A 23,585-nucleotide genomic window follows, 5' to 3' on the forward strand; every position below is an offset into this window, starting at 1 on the left:
AGTAGGTCCATATTTTGATACCTAAATAACTGGCTTCATTTTCAGAGGTGCTGAGCACTCACTACTCCATTGATTTCAGTGAAATCAAGACACTTACGTAAGGGGGCCAAATATAGATTTAGATGCCTAAATTTAGGCACCTTCATTTGAAAATGTGGCCTGGTTATTAGCTTTTAAGTTCTAATTTTTGTTTGTTTTTTCTCTGCTGAGCTGAGATATGAATCTCTATACATAACAGTGACAATCTAAAATAGGATTGCCTGGTATAAATTGTACCTATTTTTGGAATGTATTTGATGTAGCTAGATGGTAACAAATGTGATTCATTGGTTTACAAAAATAGATTTCAGTATAAAGAACTGATCTGAAGATCTGTCATTTCCACTTGGAACTCTGATATTTTCTGGGGTCAGCCATTAAAATGCTCCTAAGCCTACTTCAAAGAGAGCTGTGTGTTTAGCACAGCACAAAAGAAACCATTGTTTTGGAAAGACACAAGAAAACACATTGGTACATATTTGTGTATTCACATAAACCTTTTGATATGAGAAAATGAAGTTTAATACATTTCCAGTCTCCCAATGATGGAGAATCCACCACAACCCTTGGTAAGTAGCTCCAATGGTTAATTACCTTCATTGTTAGAATATGTGCCTTATTTCTAGTCTGAATTTGTCTAGTTTCAACTTCCAGCCATTAGATCTTGTTATATCTTTTTCTGCTAGATTGAAAATCCCTGTTATCAAATTTCTGTTCCCCATGTAGTAGGTACTTATAGACCAAAATATTCTTTACTTAAGATAATTTGGAAGTACTGGACACTTGGTGTAGCTTTGCTGGTGATTCCCAAAAGAAGAAAAATGAATCGCAAGATTCAGAGGAACCTATATGGGTACAGAAGTACCTGCCTGGAGCCCTTAGTCAAAAGCATGGAACCAAAAGCCCTTCCTGGAAGATACTGGCAGAACGCTACCAGCAGTCAGTGAGGGCACAGGGAGAGGGAAGGCTGGCAGGCACAGAGGAAACCAGGTTACAAAAGCACACTGCACAGTTTCCTGGGGAAGCAGATTGTTCATTTCATTTCATTCATAATTACATTGACTTCTGGATTGCAAAATGTCACTTAACTCAACCAGGCCAAATTGCTTCCGACAGAAAGATCAGTATTTTGTGTGTTTTGCCAGTTTAGCCAAGGCATAAACATTCTAGCTTTTTCAGATGAATTTTTCAGATTGTTTCAAGAGAAAATACCTGAGATCCAGGCCTATCTCAGTTAAACAGACTCAAGTGGGCATGGAAACAAAACTATATACCCTGAGGGCTCTGAGTGGAACTATATAAATTTCTGCTAAGCAAACTAAGTAGCCAAAGCAGGGGCTGCTTCATTGAGGGGAGAGGAGAAAATGGGGCCCAGCTGGGGCCACCTCAGCCTCCTTTGAACTTCTAGAACAATCCACGGCAGGCCCCCACTACTCTGAGGGCACTAGAGCCCAGGTGGTGCCACCTATCTCTTCCCCTCACCATGTGGCCTTGGAGAAAAACTACAAAGCGGAACAACCAGCCGGAGACTCTAGAAGCAACCAAAGTAGGGATGTTTGGACATTCTAAGAACTTTGTATAGTTTTGACTGCACTTTCTCTGGCCTGTGACAATTGGCTGTTTGCTCCAATCCTGGCCCTCCCTCACAGTCACTTTTCCTGCCCCCTTACCACCTTCTTCTCTATCCTGTCAATTCTCACCCCCTTCCCTTCAATGTTCCCTCTCCACTTTTCTTTCCATTTAGCTGATCCCCTCTTAACTAACTACCCCTCCTCCCCAGCAAAAAATAAATAAATAGTGGAACTAACATGACATTTGCTGCCATCACATTGTTCACTCTGCTTGTGTGTTACATCCTTTCCCCCACCCTGTGTCCGTCTTATCTGTTTTGATTGTAAGCATTTGTTTCCACTGGAGACTTATTTGCTAATGAAAACAACCTTTTTGCTTTGGTGAAAATGGAAGTGTGACATTCACTAAGGCCAAAGGCAGTTTGTGCCTACAACGTACAAGAAAATGCATAAAATGTTCCCAATATTTTCTCTTTCCCAAATTCAATTAAATTTTCATTCATTTCCCTTGCAATTTAAGAGACAGAGAATTTTCCACAAATGTTGAAATATATGCTAAAATTACAGCACCCAAGCGATCAGATGGCATTCAAGACAGCTCCAAAGATAGTGACCTTTCTAATTGATGGGAAACTATCATGATCAGAAAGGTCGGATCAGTGTGAGTAATGGAATCCTACAAAACAGATCTGACTCCTTCATATTTTCACCCCAGAGCTAAGGAGGTGAAGGAGCATTGACACACACGCCACTTAAGTCCCAAGGATGGGCTTTCAGAGAAAAAAAGCCTGATCTCTGGGACTGCTTGAAGTTCAACAGATATAGAAATAAAGATAAAATTGAGAAAAACAACGAGAGTATACAGTACAAACACCACAAGTGACAGCATTATTCATTATGAATCAGACCATACTTCAGGACGTCTAGTTTCTTTTTCATCTGCCATGGTTTGTTTCGTAATGTGGCAATTAGTTTCTTTTTCTCTTCGACCTCTTCCTTCAGCTTGGCCAATTCCTCCTCCGTAATTGGCTCCTCTTCAGAGTCGGAGTCAGAGCTTCAAACAAAAATGGAGGGATAAAGACAGTAAGTTTAAAAACGTGAGGGTAATAGAAGGTTTCACTGAGGCAGATGTTCGGTGCTAACTCTTAACTTGATCCTCTAGATCTGTGTCTCGCCGCTATAACTCTGAACTTGAATTTCCGTAACCCCTGAACCCGAAATGAAGTATTTGGAGCTTGAAGTACTGAAACTGAGCTGGACTATGACAGAGACAGCGATTTTTCCATTGACTTCAATGGGCTGTGGATCAGGCCTTGAGAGAGCAAGAGATCTGCTCCTCAAGGGTAATCCAATCTGTTAGATGCAAAGGTTCATGTAAGGAAACCCAACTTGGAACATTGTATACGTTCTTTTTAAAAGAGTGTTTAAACCGAGAGGAGGGAGTTGTTTTTTCAAACTGCAATTTTGAGAGAGCCATTTCCCCCCTGTGAAGGCTCATCTCTATTGGCTAGTTTGGAGTAGGAAGAGCCATACCCTCACTCTCTCTTCCCCGACACCTGAACAGGGCTAGTCATAATCTGATCTTTAAATTGCAATAATGACCATCATCCATCTTCTTATTAATACAAAAAGGCAGAGCCTATGGCATTTTAAATTATGCGTGCTTTATACAGAGAGGGGCTAAAACGGGAATCTTGGATCTGAACCACTTTACATTTGGGGGGAGGGAGTGTTGTGTTCTAATCTCTGGATTTCAGCCCCACCCTATGACTTTGGTTCCAAAGCGGCTTAATTTCTGGGTCCAGTTTATACGTGGCCAAAATCTTGTGATAACACCAGTTCACATGAGAGTGTGGAAATTTTTCATGAGAAATTGATTTTGCAAATTTACATATCTCAGAACTCTCACAAGATCGGCTAATTTCACGTGACTTCTGCTATTTAGGGGCAAAATGTCATGAGATTTCAGCACTATCAAACCCCTAACCTAGCCCTGAATCAAACAAATTTAAACCCTAGCCTAAACCCAATGAAGATGACAACATCATTGCAGTGGGCCATCTCCAATTATATAGAAATCCAGATACACTATCACAGTAAAGCTAGGCTGATACCATGCTGTTAGTGGGTAGCTCAGAATGTTCTGGATATGGGACTGGGTTGAGTAATATTCCCTCCACTACATGACTGGATAACATAGCTAAAGATAGTTGTGACAGATATGGCAATTTCCTGAAATATCATTGAAAGACCTTTTGGTATTAAGCTTATGTATTATTATGGGCCAGGATTGTATGTATCTTTTCTATGGGGGAGATGTGACAAATATTGCACCCATCTTTGGGGTCCATTGTTTTAACTGCATGGTTGATAATATGATTATGCTCTACTCCAAAAGGAAGGGCTACCACAGCTCTGCCAGGAACAAAAAACAGTGGGTGGTGATAAAGGCAAATCAGCCAGGAAACTCAGTAACTCCCCTACCCCACAGAGAGATACCACCTCCTGGGATAGCTCGCATATACTACTTCATACTAGATTGTCTAGAGACCAACAGACAAAGAATGGACTTTTGGATAAATAGCCTGAGTTTAAACATACTCTTTCTGATCCAGCAAATGGACAGAACCTTCTGTCCAAGGGTGGCCCCAATCCTTCTAGAAGTTTGGAAGGGGTGACTTCTATCAGAGTTCTTGTTGGAGTAGGGGGGGGTGATCTCTGAGGTAAACTATTGGCATGTATGTAATTTTTTTTAATTGTTTTTAATATATTTTTCTCTGTAATGCTTTCACCTTAAGAATAAATATGTGTGCTTATAAAAACCTGTGTGTTAACATATAACTGCAGGCAGTTATAGCCTTTGAAGAGAAAGTAAAGTGCAGGTGCTGGCCTGTTTAGGTAGTCTGGCTTGCTGCGGATATCACAGTGAAGGCAGGAAACTGTTCAGCCTGGAAAAACCCTGGTCAAGAGTGGGAAGAGAGACATTTGTCTCTGCCCCAGAGAGGTGACTGCTAAGGAGCTGGGAGCCTAGAGTGGTGCCCTTGAAGGATCATGAGAGGGAAATACAGGTGCAATTGCCCTGAACTGTGACAATAACTACCTACTGCTCTTCCTTATATGACTACAAACAGATAACCATCAATATGACAGAAAACATTTTTTGCAGCAGCGGCATGGGGGGAAATGATTAAAAATTGTTGAACTCAGTGATCAAATCAGTGCTGAGGATGACAACCAAAGGAATTTACAAAAAATGTATCCAGTGAATTTAGCTCTTTTTCCTGTTCTGAATGTTCTGTGAATGGACTGAAGCCTTTAGGAAATTGTTTGCTATTTGAATTAGTTTTAGGAATGATTTGTTCATTCGAAGTTTAGCCTATGGACTGTTTGCAAATTGCTTCCTGCCACTACATCTTTGAATGCTTGATATGTATGATCTGATATTTGAGCTGTGTGATTAAGTCACATAATGTGGTTTCTGTTCCCTGACTGGATAACCAAGGATTTATAAACTTCTTCGAATTACCTTCAAAACAAATTCCATTTGCTAATGCAATGATTTGTGTGACTAACCAGACCTCAGTTATTGACCTAAAAGATGCTTTCTATTAATACTTGCACCAAAACATTTGCCAGCATGAATGATCATGAAAAGCTATTAAAAAGTTACACTAACACAGTCAAAGTGAAATTCTTTTTAGAAAACATCAAAACGTATATTTTTTTCACTCTTCACCCAGCTCTAGCTTTGGTAACAAATGCTATGTGGGAAGAATATAAAAACAGCATTTGAGATGACTGTAAGAGACGCATTAGACTGAGTCGGGAAAAAAAAACAGGATCCTACAATTACTAAAGAATCAAATGCTACATACTAAAGAGAACTGAATGTTAAAGAACTTGAACTCATCATCCATAACATTTCAGCAAGAATGTGTCACAAAAAAATCCCACTGCTGAAAACAAACCTCTGCAGAAAGAAAGAGCCTTGCTGAAAGCCAATCAGACATATTTATTATTTGGTGTTGAGATGAGCAAGTAGAAGAGCTATATAAAGACCTTGGCCAATGTACTGAAAATCAAAAGTAAGATGTCTCATGGATATCATGATGAGACACTTGAATCCTAATGCAAGGGAGTACTCTTTAAAAAACGAAAAACAACAAAAGGACTGACAAGGAATTGAATATTATACTATTTATGATAAAGGGGCTAAATCCTTTGCCCCTGTTCCAGCTGAGGCAGCACAAAGCAGCCAGAAACCTTTCTTACCAAGGCAGCTGAGGAGGGTTCCCTTTGACACTGAGGAATCTATGTGTTGTGTTGTAGCTAGTTCCAAGAGGAATGTGTGTGGGAGTATGAGAAATAAATTGTGATACTGTGGAGCCAGTAAGGAAAGGATGCTGTACAAAATGAAAGAGACACTGCAAACAAGGCAGAATAAAATATATATTAAAGCTTTTATTTGTCCCACTGCTCCTTATACGATGTAATGTAATGTCAGACCTAGCACTGGTTAAAAAAAAAATTATTTCCTCAAAAACAAAAAATGATTTTTTTTAAACAAAATTCAAAATAAAGCCAACCAATTTTTTTCATCTCTTCTATTTGGAATTTTTTCATAAAAAATATCAAAAATTTAATTGAAATCAAACTGTTTTGTGAAACAGTTTGATTTCAATTAAATTGCATTTTAAAAAATATAATTTGGGTCCAAAATTGTCAGAATTTTCCTTTAGCTCAAGTATAAGGTCTCTGCTTTTGGAACCAACAGATCTGAATTCTATCTTTATTTACAACCAGTTTAAATACTGCTTAGTGAAATCAGTGGGACTACTCATAAAGTGCTATTCAGTATAAGAGTATCACAATCTGGCCCTATAATAATGAACAAGCTCAGATGAAAGACTTTCAGAGCTTTCAAAAAGACCTTGACAAGGTCCTTCACAGGAGGCTGCTAAGGAATCTAGGTAATCTTGAGGTGAAAGGTCTCTATCATGAACAGAATATGGACAGGGAAAACAAATAATTGCACAACATGGCAAAAAGTTAGCAGTGGATGCTCCAAGGTTCCTCATTACGTTTTTCTTTTCCTTGTTTATTTTTTCATTCCTAACATCTTATTTTCTTTCAGCATGTTTATCCACTCTGCCTGAAAGCCAGAAGCAGTGCATCACTTTTAAATCAGTAGGTTGGTGGTCCCCACATTTGGTCACTCCCCCCCTTCCCTGATCCGTGCCTCCCTGGGAGCCGCGATCTGGAACCAAGGCCAGGAGCAGGGCTGCAGTTGGGGCCAGGGGCTGTGGCCAGGAGCGGGGCTGCAGCAAGGAGCAGAGCCACGGTCGGGAGCAGGGCCAGGAGCTGGTGGCCAAGGCCGAGGCCAGAGCTGCGACTAGGGGCAGGGCTGGAACAGAGCTGGGAGGACAGAGCAGAACTGGGTGGTGTTCCCTCTCCACCCACCATACGGGATGGCCTAAGTCGCCCCCCCCCCATGTTCCTCTGTGCCCTTAGCAGGGGCACACCCCACAGTTTGGGGACCATTGCAGTAGATAGCCTTTGTTGTGATGAACCCACATGGACATACTAAAGAGCTCATACCTTCCGGCCTCTCCTCCTGCCCGAAGGTTTGCAAATGCTCTATCAGCCAAACTGATCATCAGCACATCATTCTTTGTTTGTACATTATTTGTGCTCGCCTATCAAAATAAACACCCTTTAAACACTCTTTGTTGTTGTTGTTGTAAGGAATTGTCTAAACAATAAGTGATTTAAAAAACTTCCCTTAGCTCATTTCAACTTTCTTACAATTACTTTTTAAAAATCTTTAAAATGTCATTTTGTGACATACCTCCTAAGTTTCTGCTATCAGATGAAAGGACAGCCCCTCTACTCTTGGTGTCCCAGAGCTCATACCTTATTTACAATAGCTTGTTGGAAAAGTGATCTTGTTAGTTGTCCCATTTACTGTCTAAGGAGACAATGTTCTTGATGTACCTCCAGGAATAGATAACTATCTTTAGTTATTCCTCAAATGTTATCCTTGCTATCCCCATGAGCAATGTCCTAGCCTGTATAATGTTTCTAATTAATTAGCCTAAATGAATATATCCTCCTCTACTGAAATTTATCATCCAGTCCAAAAAGTTCTGTTTTCATTCAATTTTACATTTTTCCATGGGTCTTTTTTTATTAACATAACTATTTAATGTTCACAATAGACGACAAGAATAATACATGGAAGAATATCAATTGGCACAGTCAGGAATATGATTTTAGTAAAATATACTTGAGTGCAGGAAATCACATAAAGGAAGGATAATGCTATAATGGATTTCATAGTGAAGAGCTGGAACAAAGACAAATTCTAGGAATGCTAAAAAGTGGGGGAAATGGAGTAGCAGCGTATTGAAATGTGTTCAGGGACAAATTAATATAAGAGTCAAGACAACATGTCTCACATTATGGGTTCCTTTCCTTTGATGATTCCTGCTGTGTTCTTCTGGGGTGTCTCTGGGGGCACCGACACCTATAGTGAATGTAAAAATGAGGGAAGTGGAATATCTCTCCCAGCTATGTAAATGTATCTATCTACATCTGCTCCATGAGACACTCTTCCCAGAGGGTGGTTCCTTTCAAAAAATGTGTTTCAAAAACACAAAGCATGAGGTGGTGGAGAGAGAAGGTGGAAGAATGAGAGCATCAAGGCTGCTCGCAGAACAACACAAAGGTTGGAATTTTCAGAAGGCCTCAGCACCCATACTGGGTGCTCAATTTTCAAAAGAGTTCAGATTCCATTTAAGCACCTAAATAAGTAGACTAGTTTGCAAAATAACTCAGCATACCTTGTGATGGGCTCTTGGAAATCTGGCCGTAAGTGTCACAATGGGAGCTGTGGGAACTGAGCTCTTTTGAAAATCTGGCCTCAATTGTGGGTCCTGAGTCCCTGAAACTCTGGCCTTGATCTTTTCTGAAAAACTGGCCCTTACAGCTAAGGGAGTTGTGCTGACTGGGGTACTATAACTATAGCCATAAATTCAATAGGTTTCAGATTACATAAATAATTACCTTGAGGAACCTTTCTTCTTTTTATCCTTCTTTTTCTTGTTGTCCTTCTCCTTTTTCCCTTTCTCATCAGGTTTTTTTTCCTGTTTGGTCTCATTTTTGCCTCTTCCTTTTCTGCCCCCTTTATTGTCATCTTCTCCATCCTCATTGGGCTCCTGCTGCTTGGATATCTGATTTGCCCTGTTCTTCTTGTTTTTGCAGGATTCCTCATCAGAATCACTGTCCTCATTCCCAGCCTGTTTCCTCTGTGCTCTCCTGTTTCTCTGTCTGCGTTGCCCAGCTGTCCTCGTCTCCTCTTCCTCCTCCGAATCCTTTCTGGCTCTCCCTCTGGCATTTCCTCTTCTGGTTTTGGCAGTTACTTTCTTCTCTTTTTCAGATTCTTCTTCATCTTCACAATCATGATGGGGGGTGGGAGGGACAGACAAAAACAAGAAGTTAATATTGTGTATCAGTTCTAGCAATTCTCTCTCATACACACACATACAGAATTTATGTTATCAGTATGATATACTGTAGCTGCACGTGACATAACCAAATGACCTATGATGAAAGATTAAAAAAACTGGGCATGTTTATTCTTGAGAGAAGAAAACTATTGAGTGGGGAATGTGACGCGGTATATGAACTTACACTGGTGAAGTAAGGATTAAGGAGCAGCTCTGGTCCCAGAAAGCCCCGCCCCGCTGCCCCTGTTGGTGTGCTCACAGCGGAGGCTAAGCTCAAAAGGGAACAGTTTAGCTCAGTCTGGGTGGACAGTTGCAGGCTCCTGCCAAGAAGCCACTGAGGCTTCAGGCGGTAAGGCCCAGTTCTCAACGCCAAGCCACCACAAACCTATCAATTGCGGAGATTGGCAACGATGAGTCGTGGCTGTAAGAGGAAGACCCTTTGGAGCATGGACAGTGAGAGCTTCAGAAGGGACCCACAAGCAAACCAGTGCCACCAATAGAGGAACAGAAGCTGGGGTAGGAAGTGGCCCAGGGAGCAGATGTAGGGGGGCCTGCCCCTTAGGTCGCACATTTTTAAATTACTGCTTCATTGGGCCCTGGGGTGTAACCCGGTGGAGCAGGGAGGTCCCAGATTTCCCTAATCCCAGCCATTGACTCTTGCCAATGGGCGACGTGGCCATGACTCTCACCAGGGCAAAGTGGCCACTGACTCTCACTGCTGGGAGACATATCCCAGAGTACCACCAGCGGGTGGTGCTGCTGGGAGCAGACCTGAACCCCCTGTTCCCCAGCACAGGATCTGATAAATTTTCAGATACGTTAAGGGCTGTTATAAAGAGGACATTGATCAATTTTCTCCATGTCCACTGAAGAAGTAATCTGCGTAATCTGCAACACGGAAGATTTAGGTTACATATTTCGAAAAACTTTCTAACTATAAGGATAGTTAAGCTATGACAGTGATTCCAAAATTTCCCAGGAAATTCTGGAATAGCTTTCCAGGGAAATTTTGGAATCGCTGTCATTGAGATTTTTAAGAACAGATTAGACAAACACTTGTCAAGGAAGTCCTAGGTATACTTGGTCCTGTCTTGATGCAGGGGGTGGACTGGATAACCTCTCAAAGTCCTTCCAGCCCTACATTTCTATGATTCTATCATTACAGCTCACCACACTCCTATACCTCTGACAGGTTAAGATACCAAGTTCATTATATTATCACCAAGTTCATTATATGATAGACTTCCCTGCTGCCTTTCTACCACTGGAGTTATTTTCCAAATATATTAGTTTAATCATGAAATTCAGAGTGTAGTACATGATTACAGTAATTCATGAACTGTGGGATCAGGATATCTCAAAAGAATGGTAGTAGGCTATAGAGCTCTTCACTTCAGCTGATTAGTTTAAATCCAGCCTGAGTCTCTTCACTAAAAACAGCCAAACCGGAACTGGATTAAGCCTCCATATCTCGTGTCATGCACTGCAACAAGAAACTGTCTGAATGTAGAATTGAAATTGTCCATCACCGATTACCTATTTTGCTGTCGTCATCTTCGCTCTCAGCTGCGCTGCCTTCTTCATTGTCAACTTCAATGCCCACTGTGAAAGAAATCATATTGTGCTGTACATTGAAAGATAAATAGTTATTAAAGACATTTTTAAAAGATATGCTTAGAAGTGACTTGAATGTGTCATATTTGGGCTCTTAATTACGTAAACCCAACATACTGGAACACTGAAGTTTTAGAATATATATTTTAGTGAGTACAACCAGGGAGGTATGAACAACACAGTGGCATGTGGCACCCCTTGTCCCCCTTTCTTTGGCCAGAGCACTGGAGCTGAGAATGGTGGTAATAAAAAGTGAGTTTTTCTTTTTCAAATAGGAAGAAGATGGAGGATGTGAGAGGTAGAAGTCTCATGGAGAGATGAGGTAACCAGCAGCAAATTCCTGTCTGGGAGAAAGCAAAAAGAAAATGAAAAAAGTGCTGCCACCCTGGGCAATTCTCAAACTTCCTTTAAAAATGTGCAAGACTAGCAGTGACTAGCGCTCTGTAATCTTCTAAGATCACCTGCAAGCTTTAACAAAGAGCCATTTCCTGGTAAAACTGAGTGAAGGGGGAATGAGATTTAGGAGTAGCAGCACAGCTGATGGGTAGAGGGTTCCAGAAGAGGGGAGAGGAGTTTCTTTTGAAGCTTCAGATTTAGAATTCAAAACTCTAAGCAAAGTGGCAAAAAATGATTTTGTTCTTTCTTGGACAGGGAATTGCCCTACCTCATAGCCCTCAAGAGATGAGATAGAGAGTGGAGACTCCAGGGAGAGGACCCCATATACTAGCCACCTTCGACTCCCAAGACAACAATACTGAGGTTGGAGTGGGCTCCCTGGTCCTAAGTGGAGGGACATGGCTGCGGTGTTACTGTTTGAGGGAGTCCAGTAATGCAGTGAGGGAGGAAGCTGATGGTTGGCTTAATGAGAGAGGGGCACTTATGGGCCCTAGTTGTAATGAATAGAGGAGGTTGGCTGAGTTGCTCTGTTTACTGAGATGTGATTGGAGGGTGTAGATCTATGGTTCTGCAAATGTTATCAAGCCTATTACCTAAATGTTTACGGAACTGTGTTTATTATTCCTGGAGAGATCTAGAACACACAAACCTACCTTCATTTTATGGGAGTTGTCATTCTAGTCAAATTATTCACACCACTCTAATATTGATTACTAATGAGTAGAGCAGGAGATATCCTGTACCTGCTAGCCACAAGTAACCAGGAGTATATCCCAAATAATCTATCTGGAGCACTTTGAACTGGTGGTGGTGGTAGGGAACCCTATGTATTTAATTCCAAAGAAGTTCAGCTGGAGAAAAGAGCTATTTGGTGACCTGGTGTTGACCTGGTGTTGGCCAACTGGTGTCAACCAGTGATGTTCCCTCAGAAAGATTTCTACTGGTGTAAGAGGAGAAGGTTGCAGCCAGCTCCCTGAAAAGTTCTCAAGGTGTCTCTGTCTGGGTCTGGAGGCCCAGAAGCATGAGGGAGAGGGCTTGAGGTATGCCGATGTAATGTATAAGTTGATATGTGTTGGGAAAGAATTAAGGAGGAAATTAAGAAATATTGTCCCTTAATATAACTATGCAGTTGTTGTTCAATTTCTATATAACCTATATTTTCAGATATGTGCTACCTAACTTTCTCCCTATAAAAGTCAGGACAGTAAGCCTATAGTAAATTGTACAACTCAATTTTTCTAAAACAACTTTTCAGTCAAGAGGAAACTAAAATGATCATTATTATTCACTTCCTTGTGTGCCTTTTCACTTTTCCTCATTCTTGTAGTGGCTCCCCTTCCCCAACCAGTTTCTGTCATGGACTCCTATTAAGCAGCTTGTGACCTCTTAAACAATGATGTAGAAGATAATTTATCCAGTGAAAACTGTAACCAAACAATCAGGCATTGCTGCTTAGCTTTGCTGAGATAGGAGATTATAAATAAAAAAATGGTAAAATATGTAAAGCTGTAAACAAGAAACAACAAAGAGTCTTGTTTCTGTCCATGTATTAACATGGAAAGGGTTATTATCCAGTATTTGACAGGCATATTAAAACAGGGATGTATGCACAAAATTTAAATTCCCTCCACAAAACATCTTTGTAATAGTATTTTCTGTCATTTGCACAACATCTGCATAATAATTTTTTAAGATTATGCAAAAATTTAATCATGCAATATCATCAGTGGGATATGAAAATAAGTGCTCTTTTGTTCAGCCTGGACATATGCCTTCTGTTGCTGGCAGTAACTGGATCTACATTTGACAAAGATCATTACATCGTTATTGAGAGCTTGCAAAGACGAAGACAGACATCTCTAAAAAGATATGTTGCATGCAACGGTAGCTCATGGTCTTTTATTTGCAACTAATTCCTTTACTGAGCTCCTCCAGCCAAAGAGAAATTCCCAAGGAAGCATTATAATGATATAGGATTGGCCTTACTGCAGATTCTGATGAGTGCAGACAATAAGCAAACAGCTGAGGGGTTAGAATATATTCTGAATCATGCGCTGGAGCTAACAGTATATCATGCAGAAATTAACATTATATCTGGTAGAAATAAAAACAATGCACTATGCAGCATAGCAACTTAAATGCAATAGAAAGTAATTTATTGAATTTAATTAAATATAGTGGCATAAGCTAATAAATGTGCTAAACTGAATCCAGCATATCGGACAAGATAATATGTTGCACTAAATAATAGGATCACTCATCATTCTGACTGGGGAGGGGAAGGAGGAGGTAGACCATTGTCTTCCAAATAATAGAAAGTCAATGTGTTTACATGCTTGATTATCTATGCGACCAGCAGTGAAAATGCTAAATAATAGAGATTTTAAACAACAAACAGAGAAAAAAACATAAAAACAAATGGAAGTGGATATTACTGTGGAAAGGAGGTGAGAAAAAGCCTTGTATTAGCCTGGAAGTGCAAAGAGAGGATTAGAGGGGATCGCGCAACTGCTAGAGTAGTGAGTTCATAGTGCAGACCCTGCACAATCTTGGTTTTTTTGCAAAAGCTGACAATTTATAGCATTAGATTGAAAGGTAGTTGCTGCCTCCATGACCACATTCTTCTGCAAAAATAGACCTTGCAAACCTGTTAAATCCATTTGTCCTAAAGATACCCTCTAAAACAGAACAAATTTACTGTGCAACAGAAATCATTGTGGCAACATTTAAGTGACAAATTATCACAAGTTCCTTTTATATTTTCTGGAATTACACATTATTGTGCTTCATTCCAAACACTCTGGCCTTCTCTGCACTAGATAAGAACATAAGAATGGCCACAACGAGTCAGACAAATGGTCCATCTAACCCAGTATCCTGTCTTCTGACAGTGGCCAGTGCCAGATGCTTCTGAGGGAATGAACAGAATGGGGCAATTATTGAATGATCTATCCCTAGTCAATCCAGTCCCAGCTTCTGGAACTCAGAGGATTAGGGACACCCAGAGCATGGGGTTCATCTGCCCTTCACAACATCCCCTGGCAACGAGTTCCATAGGTGTACTTGGACTTTCAGAAAGCCTTTGACAGGGACCCTCACCAAAGGCTCTTAAGCAAAATAAGTACTCTTGGGATAAGAGAGAAGAATTTCCACATCGTGAAACATTCTGGGAGTTAAAGGATATCAGACTTGTTTGTTAATACCCCAGAATTCTCAGGTGCAGTCAGTGTCACCAACAACATGAGCACCAGCATAGACCGTATCCTGGAGCAGAAGTGACCATTCTTGACACTGCTTCCCCTGACTAGTTGCATTGCTGCTGAAGGTTGGAAAGCATTACAGGCAGAATTCAGGAACAGATAAGAGCTCCTGAGAATTCAGTTAATGGGCACAGTGCTTATAACTCCCCTTAGCACAACGTCCCAGGATCAGCTGTAAGATAATCTACTGGTGCAGCAGGCAGGCATTGAACACCTTGCCTTCTTTCAATCCATGAATGTTTCCTGAGTGGATTCTGGATGAGGCCTCTATTTTATGTTGGGATGATAGCTGGATGGGGTGATGGTGAATGGCTGATAAATTTCCAAATGAAGATGGATGCCTATTACTAGCTCTTTGAAGAAACATCTCAGTACTATTGATGGTATTGGTATTGTTAGTTCTGGGATTCTTCTTCCCTCAAGGACAAACAAATGAAAAAGGCAATAAGGCACAATGACATCAAATAGAACACACAGTGTGTCTATTATTATTAATCATAATTATTATAGTAGCACCTAGAGGCCTCAGACAGGCTAGGTACCCATTGTCTCAGGCACTGTATATACATAGAGTAAATGACAGTATCTGTCCTAAAAAGCTTAGTCTGAAGACAGTTAGTTATGTCAATGTCCTTTCATCTTGTGATAGTTCATCTTCATTTCAGTCATACTCCTCTGTCAGCTGGCCCTTGGACTCCAGGACACTCTCCTCCTGATTCTTGGCAATTTTCATCAGCCCCACCCTTACCCCACGCAAGCGCCAACAACCTGGAATGATTGCCTGGATGGAGACAGGCTCTGCATAGAAGGGCCCAAGATGGAGGTGCCAGTGACTCAAGCAGCCCTGACAATGCTCTTTTATTATATTGGTCCTACAGCCTCTTGATGTTGTCTCAGCACTGGTTAGCACTACACCCAATTCCCAATTCGCCAAACTCTGTGACACCTTGCTGGAGACCTGCCGCTTGTGGATCAGGTAGGTGAGCTCCACCTGGAACACCTCATCATTCCATATCCCATGCTGGGCTCTCATATTGGTCTCAGGCCAGTTTTCAGCTCTAGCAGAAGTTTTCCCAGAGCAGGCATGGTAGGAAGCAAAAACAAGAGTTCATCTATCTCACAGAAATAGATGCTAGAAAAAGCAAAAAACCCCTCTTCCCCAGCTTTCCATCCAACTGATATAATTGATGCTTGCAAAATGCTTGGGCAGCAGTTGTATGTGTGTTGTGCAGTTGTTACCAGCTTAAGCCACTTTTATTGCAATGCTTTTACACCAAGTAGATGTGACCTAAACTGCTCTGCCTGATGAATGTGAAGCTGATGAAACTTGTTAGACTTGTTTTGGGAAACCATATTTTTAACTAAACTTTTTTTTTTACATAAATGTTACGCAGAAAGTAACAAACGTGCTAAAGTATAAATAAGACAGGAATAAGCAGAAGGGAAAAAGAACTTCACAAGGATAAAAACGCTGGTCCATGCAAATATCGCTAGTAATTTTAAAAAGTGGGGGGACAGCAATACAGGATATATTGCATCAAAAATTCTAGAGCGGCCTGGACATGTTACATTTCTTATCTTTATTTCTTACCTACAGAGCTCACAGTGCGGTCTGGTACAAAGCGTTATTTATTCGGGTGGTGCTATTGGATTGTAACTCAGTACTGTATGTTGCTGAGCGGAGAGTATCAACTTCTGCAGTTCAATGATAATTGAAAGTATCAGGAGAGGAGCTGCAGCCAAAGAGCACCAGACTCTGGGACATGTGCCTTTCATGGTAATCAGTGTCAGCAACATTCGTACCAGTGCCAATTTTTAAAATACTTATGAGACTGCTGACCTGACATGGTGGACAATGCATATGAAGCAAAGTCACATGACCCACAGTAATTCCCTGTGGCTGAATGCAAAGCAGAAAACAACAGGTATGCTGTATGAGTAATACTAGGTCCAGGGTGTAGGCCTGGCAAGTGGCACTTGTTAATGAGTGCCAAAACTTTCTCTGCTCCACAGGAGCATGCACACATTACAGGATGTGTTCAGGTTCACTTGAAAGGCCAGTGAGATTTTTGACACACCTAACCTAAGTTTGGACTTTATAAAAAAGCAAGAAACCTGAAGTGTTTCTAGTGGCTTCCTTGCAAACATTTCACATAGCTCTACACTTTATTGACATTAAAAAAGCTGTGTCATAAAAATGATCATGAAACTAGCAAATATTGTACATGTTAAAGAAATAGATCCCTTCTCAGCTGCTGGAGTGACGAAGACCACATGAGTAAAAAAAACAAATAACTTTAAGATCTTTGCTGTATTAATAATTGACTTTTTGGTTTTGTTTGTTGGTTTTGTCACATATCTAAAAGACCAACATTATTGGTAGTTTGGACATTTGACAGATAGGCGCAATAAATTGTTAGAAATGTACTTAGCATTATTACCAGGAAGCTACTTCAGATCATTAACTCAGTAATAGTTTTCCAAGAGGAAAAGAAGGGGCTAAGCAGCCCACAATTCAATGCTACAATTATTCATGGCAAACCCTGTCTGACTGAATTATTAGAGGAGCATTTCATCCATATACAAATTACATTTCATGGTGACACTAAATCTAAATGCTGTTTAGCACTAAACTTCAATGCACTTCTATATGACACAGTCTACAGCAATGGCAGAGAAGTATTCCTCAGACACTTTACTATTACCCTGCATCAAAACTGAAGGCTTCATGATACACTGGTTTTCTGAAGTGGTTATTTATAATCTTTGATGCAAGACCATAAACATCAGTATGTGGGATGCTTTTAGCTGTATAACTGTCACTTGTTTCCAACTTTTTCAAATTGGCCTACACGTGATCAGACTTGTGAACAGCTCCAAGAAGCAGAGCAGAGCTATGGAGCAACATCTAGAATGACTCAGTGTTAATGAGAAGGTTTGAAGAGGATCTCAAACATCTTGGGGTATGTGTTTACTGCAGTTATCTTGGGTGACCAGCACCAGGATCTGAGCACCCAGGTTAGCCTAGCCCAGTGTGCGTAGCCACACTGCAAAACTCTGCCTGAATTACTGGTGCTGCACCTGGATGTGTCACTAGGACTTCAGGATATGCCTCCTGTGATTCTTTGTGCGGTGGTAAGCTGAATCACTCTGATTCTTTCCCAGTGAATTGTGAGAGAACTTCTCTGTCCTTCTGAGTTCACGGAGGGAGTCATGGGAAGGCACTAAAGGACTATCACCACTCAAATGATTTAGCCTTCATCCTCAATGCAAAGTGATCAGGTTACGAACCAAAGACTCACTCAAGTTTTAGCCTATAGCCCCAGTCAGGTGAGCTAGCTTGGGTTGAAAGCTCCGCCAAACTCGGGTGAGAGGGATTTGTGTGTACCTGGGACACAGGATTGGGGCAACACCCAAGTCAGAGTTAATGCTGCAGTGAAGCCTGGCCCGTAGATGCCAATAGACTGCTCAGAGGGAAACCTGGAATTTTCTCACTTTGGTGGCCACAAGTGGAGCACTCCATGAGATAAAGAGACAGATTGTGTGTGGGCCTTCACTGGCCATTCAGTGGCCTTGTTCACTCAGGTCACTCTGCCCTCATAAACCTGAGATTTAGAACTGTAGGTACTGATAAATTCCTACCTCATCCATCCTGCCATTGACCTTTGCACTTGATGATACGCCTTGCTGAAATGGGAGGAGTGGAGGGAAGCATTCATATTTAATTTTTGTTTTCTAGCTCATTCTATATTTTCTTACTGGCAAACTTTCCTTGAGGTCTTATTCTGATAACATGATGCAGCATGCAAATGTTCCTCAGAACTAACCCATAAAATATGGTCCAGTTGTGTAACACTGCTGGCTGGCAATTGTTCAACAGTTGCCTGTATTCCACCCTGGAGGAGGTTGCATTTCAGTAATAGGCAAAGTGGTTTGTATATAGTTTGGAAAGTACTGTAAGATTCTTCAGGATAAAGGGTGACATAAAAAATGAATAATACAACTTTTTATTATTTAATCATTAAGACAATATACTGGAGCACAGACAGACTTTCAAGCAATTACCTGGAGTCAAACGCCCAGCATACCTGTGACAGGCTCCGCTGAAGGGAATGAGCCAACCCTGCTCCACCTGAGGGTAGTTAATTGCCTATGTAGCTGGAAGGCAGTTAATTAAGGAGCCAAATAAAAGGCTTAGGAGATCTCAGCTGAAAAAAGCTTCTGAGGAGAAAAGAAGCTCCAGAGGAGAGGAGCACCTATGGACCGTGAATTAGGCAACAGCTATCCAGACAGGGAAAGCCTGAGAGAGAACTTGAACAAGCTGGCAAAGAATGCAGCGCTATCTGGGCTGTGGAGAATCCTGAGGCCTTACAACATAAGAAGCTGCTTCTGGAACTTAGAGAATTTTGCTTTGGGATTTTTAAGTTTTATCTGGGCTCTGAGGTAAGAACCCTGGTGCAAGTGTGCCTTTCAGAAGGCTTTATTAAAGGGAGATGTACTGCTGCAGAGTTTTTGGCTTCTCCTTTGCCAGGCTGTTTTAGTGACCTCGTTGTTACCCCATTAAGGGATGGAAACTGAGGCAAGCCACAGCAGAGCCTCACTCCTCAATGAGGGAGCAGTCAGGAGGCAACAGTACCTCTTCTACATCTGGACCTGGTAAGTAGATCTGATAATGTAGGTGGGTCTCTTTCACTAGAAACTAGTGAAATTCTCTCTCCAATGCCAAAAAGATAGTTATCTATACCTCAGAAGATCTACATCCAGTTGCTTAAAAAAAATCTGAAATTCCCTTCACATTCTTCTCTGAACCTTGAATAGTAGACTCATGTCCAAAATAAGTAGTCCCAGACATCCTAAATTCCTCACCACGCCTCCATCCACTCACAATTCTCCCTGAAACCAAACCCTGGGGAAACCACTAGACCTTGAAGATGACCTGAAGGGGCCAAGTTAAGCTGAGCTCAATTATCCCTCCCCTAGGATGCTCTGCTAGCATCCCCATCTCATTTAACCAGGGGACTGTCAGTGGAAGCATCCCATCTGCCATAGTGTAGCACATGGGGAGAGACAAAGGCCTTCAAGTAGCCAAGAATCAATCTACAGAAATCAAGAAATTCCTTGTTGTTTTAAGCAAACATCTCACTTTTACTCAATTATAGATCTATACTGCAAATTTAATGCGCATTGAGAAGTTCAAGTTTTCTTTACCATTTTAGTATATTCTCAGATTTTGCTTGTCAGCTGTTTGATGTGACCTTGTATGTGAAGCTGATCAGATTACTTCAAAACTCTAGAAGGCTGATACAGGAACTCTGCAACCCCCACTTGCCTTCACTGTCCTTTTTTTCTTTTTCCAGGCTACATTTCAAATGTGCTAAGGGGAGCTAGTTAAATAGACATGTTTATACATGTCCAAAATGTCATCACTACATAAATTTAATGAGGTTCAGTTTTCAATGACTAGGCTCAGATAACTAAAGGAAGATTTTCTTTCTTCCCTTCCCTTCCTCCCCCAATATATACCTTCTTGACTGCCTAGTTGTCAGTCATGTGCCTCATTATTATCCATTCCCTACACCAGGCTTTCACTGAAGAGGATGTTTTGCCCAACAATGTGCAACCTTCTCAACATCTGAAAGTTATAAACAGGGAGATGTAGGAAGTAAATGAAGGACACATTCTTTCAACTCTGTTCAGCTCTGCAGGGTGGCAATAGGTTTCTGTTGGTAGAATGGAAAAGTGGTAAATGTTTTGTTAAAACAATAGGAACTGTTCTGATTAAATCAGGAGGGTTGGCATCCTGTCATGCACTTGTATGGTATCCTACAATCTGGCTGGCTGCTTTCAACTTCCTACTAGTCTGTACTTGTCCATCACAGGCTTCATTTGTTGCTTCTTTAAGTTTAGGGCAAGACTTAGAACTCCTTTTTCAGGCAAAGCTCCCTTTCAGTTCAAGGGTGGATAAGCCTATTGCAGGGCTGCAGAATCAGGCCCGTATTATTCCCCCTTGCCATTAAAACCCACAGAAGCAGGCGGAGGAGGGGAGAAAAATTCAATGAAGAACGCTTCCGAGTTCCTCCCTCCCCCATATTGTTCTGTCATGGGAGGCACAGGATTTGCCCTTCCCCAAGCCCTGTGGACGTACCAGAAGCCTTATGGCTCCTGGGCCTGCTTTACAATGAAACATTCTGCACAGCATCACCAATACCAAGATTGTGCTCAGCCCGGTCATTCGACATGCCATACGGACTTTGTTTAGAGCACATGCAGGGGGGTTAGGAGATTAAAATCTGTTTATATATGTGGAGTATAAGTCAGTGCCCTGCCAACAAGGGTTTTGGTTCAGACGACTGCTGCTGAATTTGGGACAAGTTCAGATCCGCATGTGAGTTTTGCCTGTCCAACCCATCTCTCCTGAGCAGACAGGTAGGCGGAAGGATGGTGTGACAGCCCTGCTTGCATCATGCTCATAAATACCTGGAAGAGAAAACCACTCATGGCTCAGTTGTGTTTTTTAATTAGGCCTCTACCTGAGAATCTAGTGTTTTGCTGCAAAACACCTGGTGCCATGTGGAGAGCAGGGTGCAAGCTTATAAATTTTTCTTGATCAAGTCAGGAAAAAAGAGTTAAAACAAAAATAGAGGGACCCAGCCAGTGTTGTTCAGCATAGCTCCATTGTAGCCCTTGACTTCAGTGGAGCTATGCTGGCTTATACCAGTGGAAGAGCTGGCCTATAGTGCTTTACAATAGGTAGAAGTTGGGGTCTTTGAAGCCTGCAGAGCCCCTTAAATGACGCACATAAGACCAGAACTAGAACAGGTTACATCTGTATCACTTCCTATTTGTGTTAACACTTTGTCAATTAAGCAGATTGATGTAGGGCCATTTCCCATTCTTATTGCAATCTTTGTCCTAAGAATGTAGGATCAAAATATTAATGCCCAGTATTGTCTATGAAAATCAATAAATTGTATGTTTCTGACCTTTACAGTTTCCAAAGTGTGACTTGCTCATCTTATTCCCATTCTCTCATTTATAGCATTGGTAATGAGAATAACAGGTGGTACTGCTAGCTACTGAAAAGAAAGATTCTGTACAAGTTCCAAGTCTAGTGTACATAAAACAGACCTGGTCCCTATCCTACCCCCAATGCCTCACTATTATCAGGGTCATCTCAATCCACTTCCAGGCCCCACAAAGAGCACTCTGGATCAGTCAGATGCATGGGCTGGCCAGGACTGAGGGGAGGGCTTCACTGATCCTCTAGAGATCAGGAAAGATAGGTTGTATGACCCTGGGTTACATTACCTTTCCACTGGGGCCCCTCCATTATGGAGATGCACTCATGTTGAGTATTCCCTTAAGTAATCCCACTGGGTGACACTTCCCAGGGCTGTGAGGCAACCCACTACCAAATGCCTTTGGTGTGAGAGACCCTTATTTCTGCCTGCCATGAGTCAGCTGCCTGACTCCACCAGCCACGGCCAACACAAAGTCTAGGTCTACACAAGCCCCGCTCTCTCTCTCTACAGGTTACTGATGGGCACACCCCAACTCCGAGCATCTCCCTGAAGTATCCAGCTTCTGTTCCGCTGGAGGCCTGCAGTAGTCACTGTTGCTGTCCTGCCAAAGAAGCCATACACGCCCACTTACCAGTTACAGCTCACATCACTGCTCTGCTTGACACACAGCACTGAGAAATGTTTATAGTGAAAACAAGGAAAAGCTTAACAAAGTGTAGTAATTCAAGTGATAGCAAATAGAAGTACTGGAAACAAATGGTTACATATAAAATCAGAACATGCATTCTAGAACTTAGACTTACTTAACTAGATCCTTTCATATCTTATAAAGCAATCACCCAAGTCCTACCAGTGTTTTACAGTCAGGCTTCGCTGTGATCTCCATTGATAAGATACATGCTATTCTTAACTTGCTTCCTCAGTGAAGGATCCAGGGTGTACCTCTGCAACCCCACTTACACCCTCAACATCCCATTGTCTATATTCATAACCAAAATCCCCTTCTGTTTATTTCTTCCTATAAACTTCCTCTCTTGAAAACATTTTCAATCTCTTGATTAACTTTTGGCTCAGTATGCGCAGATGACCAGACAGAGAGAGAAGCATCTGTTACCTCCTGCTTGAAAGGAACCTGGCTGAAACATGTCACCTCCTGGTGACATGCCTGAATTTAGGAATATAATTTTCAGTATTGATACATAAATTCTTAAATATTATACATCACTGCAAAATATATGGATGGATGATGACGAGCAGGTTACTGGCTCTCACATGCCACCCTCTAGTGAATTATTAAGGGTGGCCTCACATGCCACCCTCTAGTGAATTATTAAACATGTATCTGACCCAGAGAATCCCTGTTAAACTATCTGCACCCCCTTTTCTCCTCTGCCAGTTGGCACCAAGAGGTTCCTGGGCCACAATTGGTAGCATGGCAGAATTGAGCCCTCTGTGGCTTAGTGGGGGCCATACACCAAATCAGTCACAAAGCTGGGAATAGAAGATGTGAGTCCTGACTCCCATGCCCCTGCTTGATCCACCAGACCATGTTCAGGAGACCACCATTTTCTGTACTTCTTACTGATTGATTATTTCACATCATGCAACATGACAGCAAATTACTGTGTTGCACTATCCTTAACATGCCCCAGGAACAATGCATCTGCCAAACATTTGAGAAAATGCTACACTTTTCTAAATTGTATGGATGTGATATCATGGATTACAGACATGTCTGAAGCATTGTTGCTCGTGGAAAGAGGTGGGTCAGGTGTCTTATACCTAGCTTTGAAAGGGTTAGATTTTATTGGTAGGTGTTGGTAAACTTCTATTTCACCATACACATACAAACCAATGAAAAAATATTTCTATTGATGATGATAGAAATTTACAGATATGCAAAATAAGAAAAACACTGCTTGGGAACTTATTAGAGTAAGTGATCTAGACTAGTGAATTAGGCTTATGGGCTAGTGAATTAATAGTAAAAACAGGCATGATTTGTTGAGTTAAGGATTTTTTGACATGTGATGTTGACAATTTGTGGTTTAAAGCTTTAACTTCTTGAATCTCAACATCTGCTGTCACTAAATAGTTGTCTGACACCCCACCATAATTTCCTGCAACTTTGAACATTTAAATAGCTAAAAATAAAAAAACTTTAAAATAATTAAT

At 41.3% G+C, this 23,585-nt stretch overlaps 1 protein-coding gene across 1 annotated transcript in view; it reads right to left on the reverse strand.

The window, feature by feature from the left end:
• Positions 1-23,585, reverse strand: part of TMC1 (transmembrane channel like 1) — a 78,781-nt gene that overhangs the window by 53,425 nt on the left and 1,771 nt on the right. Inside the window, exons 2-4 of the mRNA XM_054032225.1 lie at positions 10,664-10,720; positions 8,676-9,054; positions 2,524-2,664 (exon numbers count right to left, since the gene is read on the reverse strand). Of these exons, the coding sequence (XP_053888200.1) occupies positions 2,524-2,664; positions 8,676-9,054; positions 10,664-10,720 (577 nt within the window). The remainder of the gene's footprint in view (positions 1-2,523; positions 2,665-8,675; positions 9,055-10,663; positions 10,721-23,585) is intronic.

The sequence above is a fragment of the Malaclemys terrapin genome, chromosome 6 (assembly GCF_027887155.1).
Source record: "Malaclemys terrapin pileata isolate rMalTer1 chromosome 6, rMalTer1.hap1, whole genome shotgun sequence".
NCBI lineage: Eukaryota > Metazoa > Chordata > Testudines > Emydidae > Malaclemys > Malaclemys terrapin.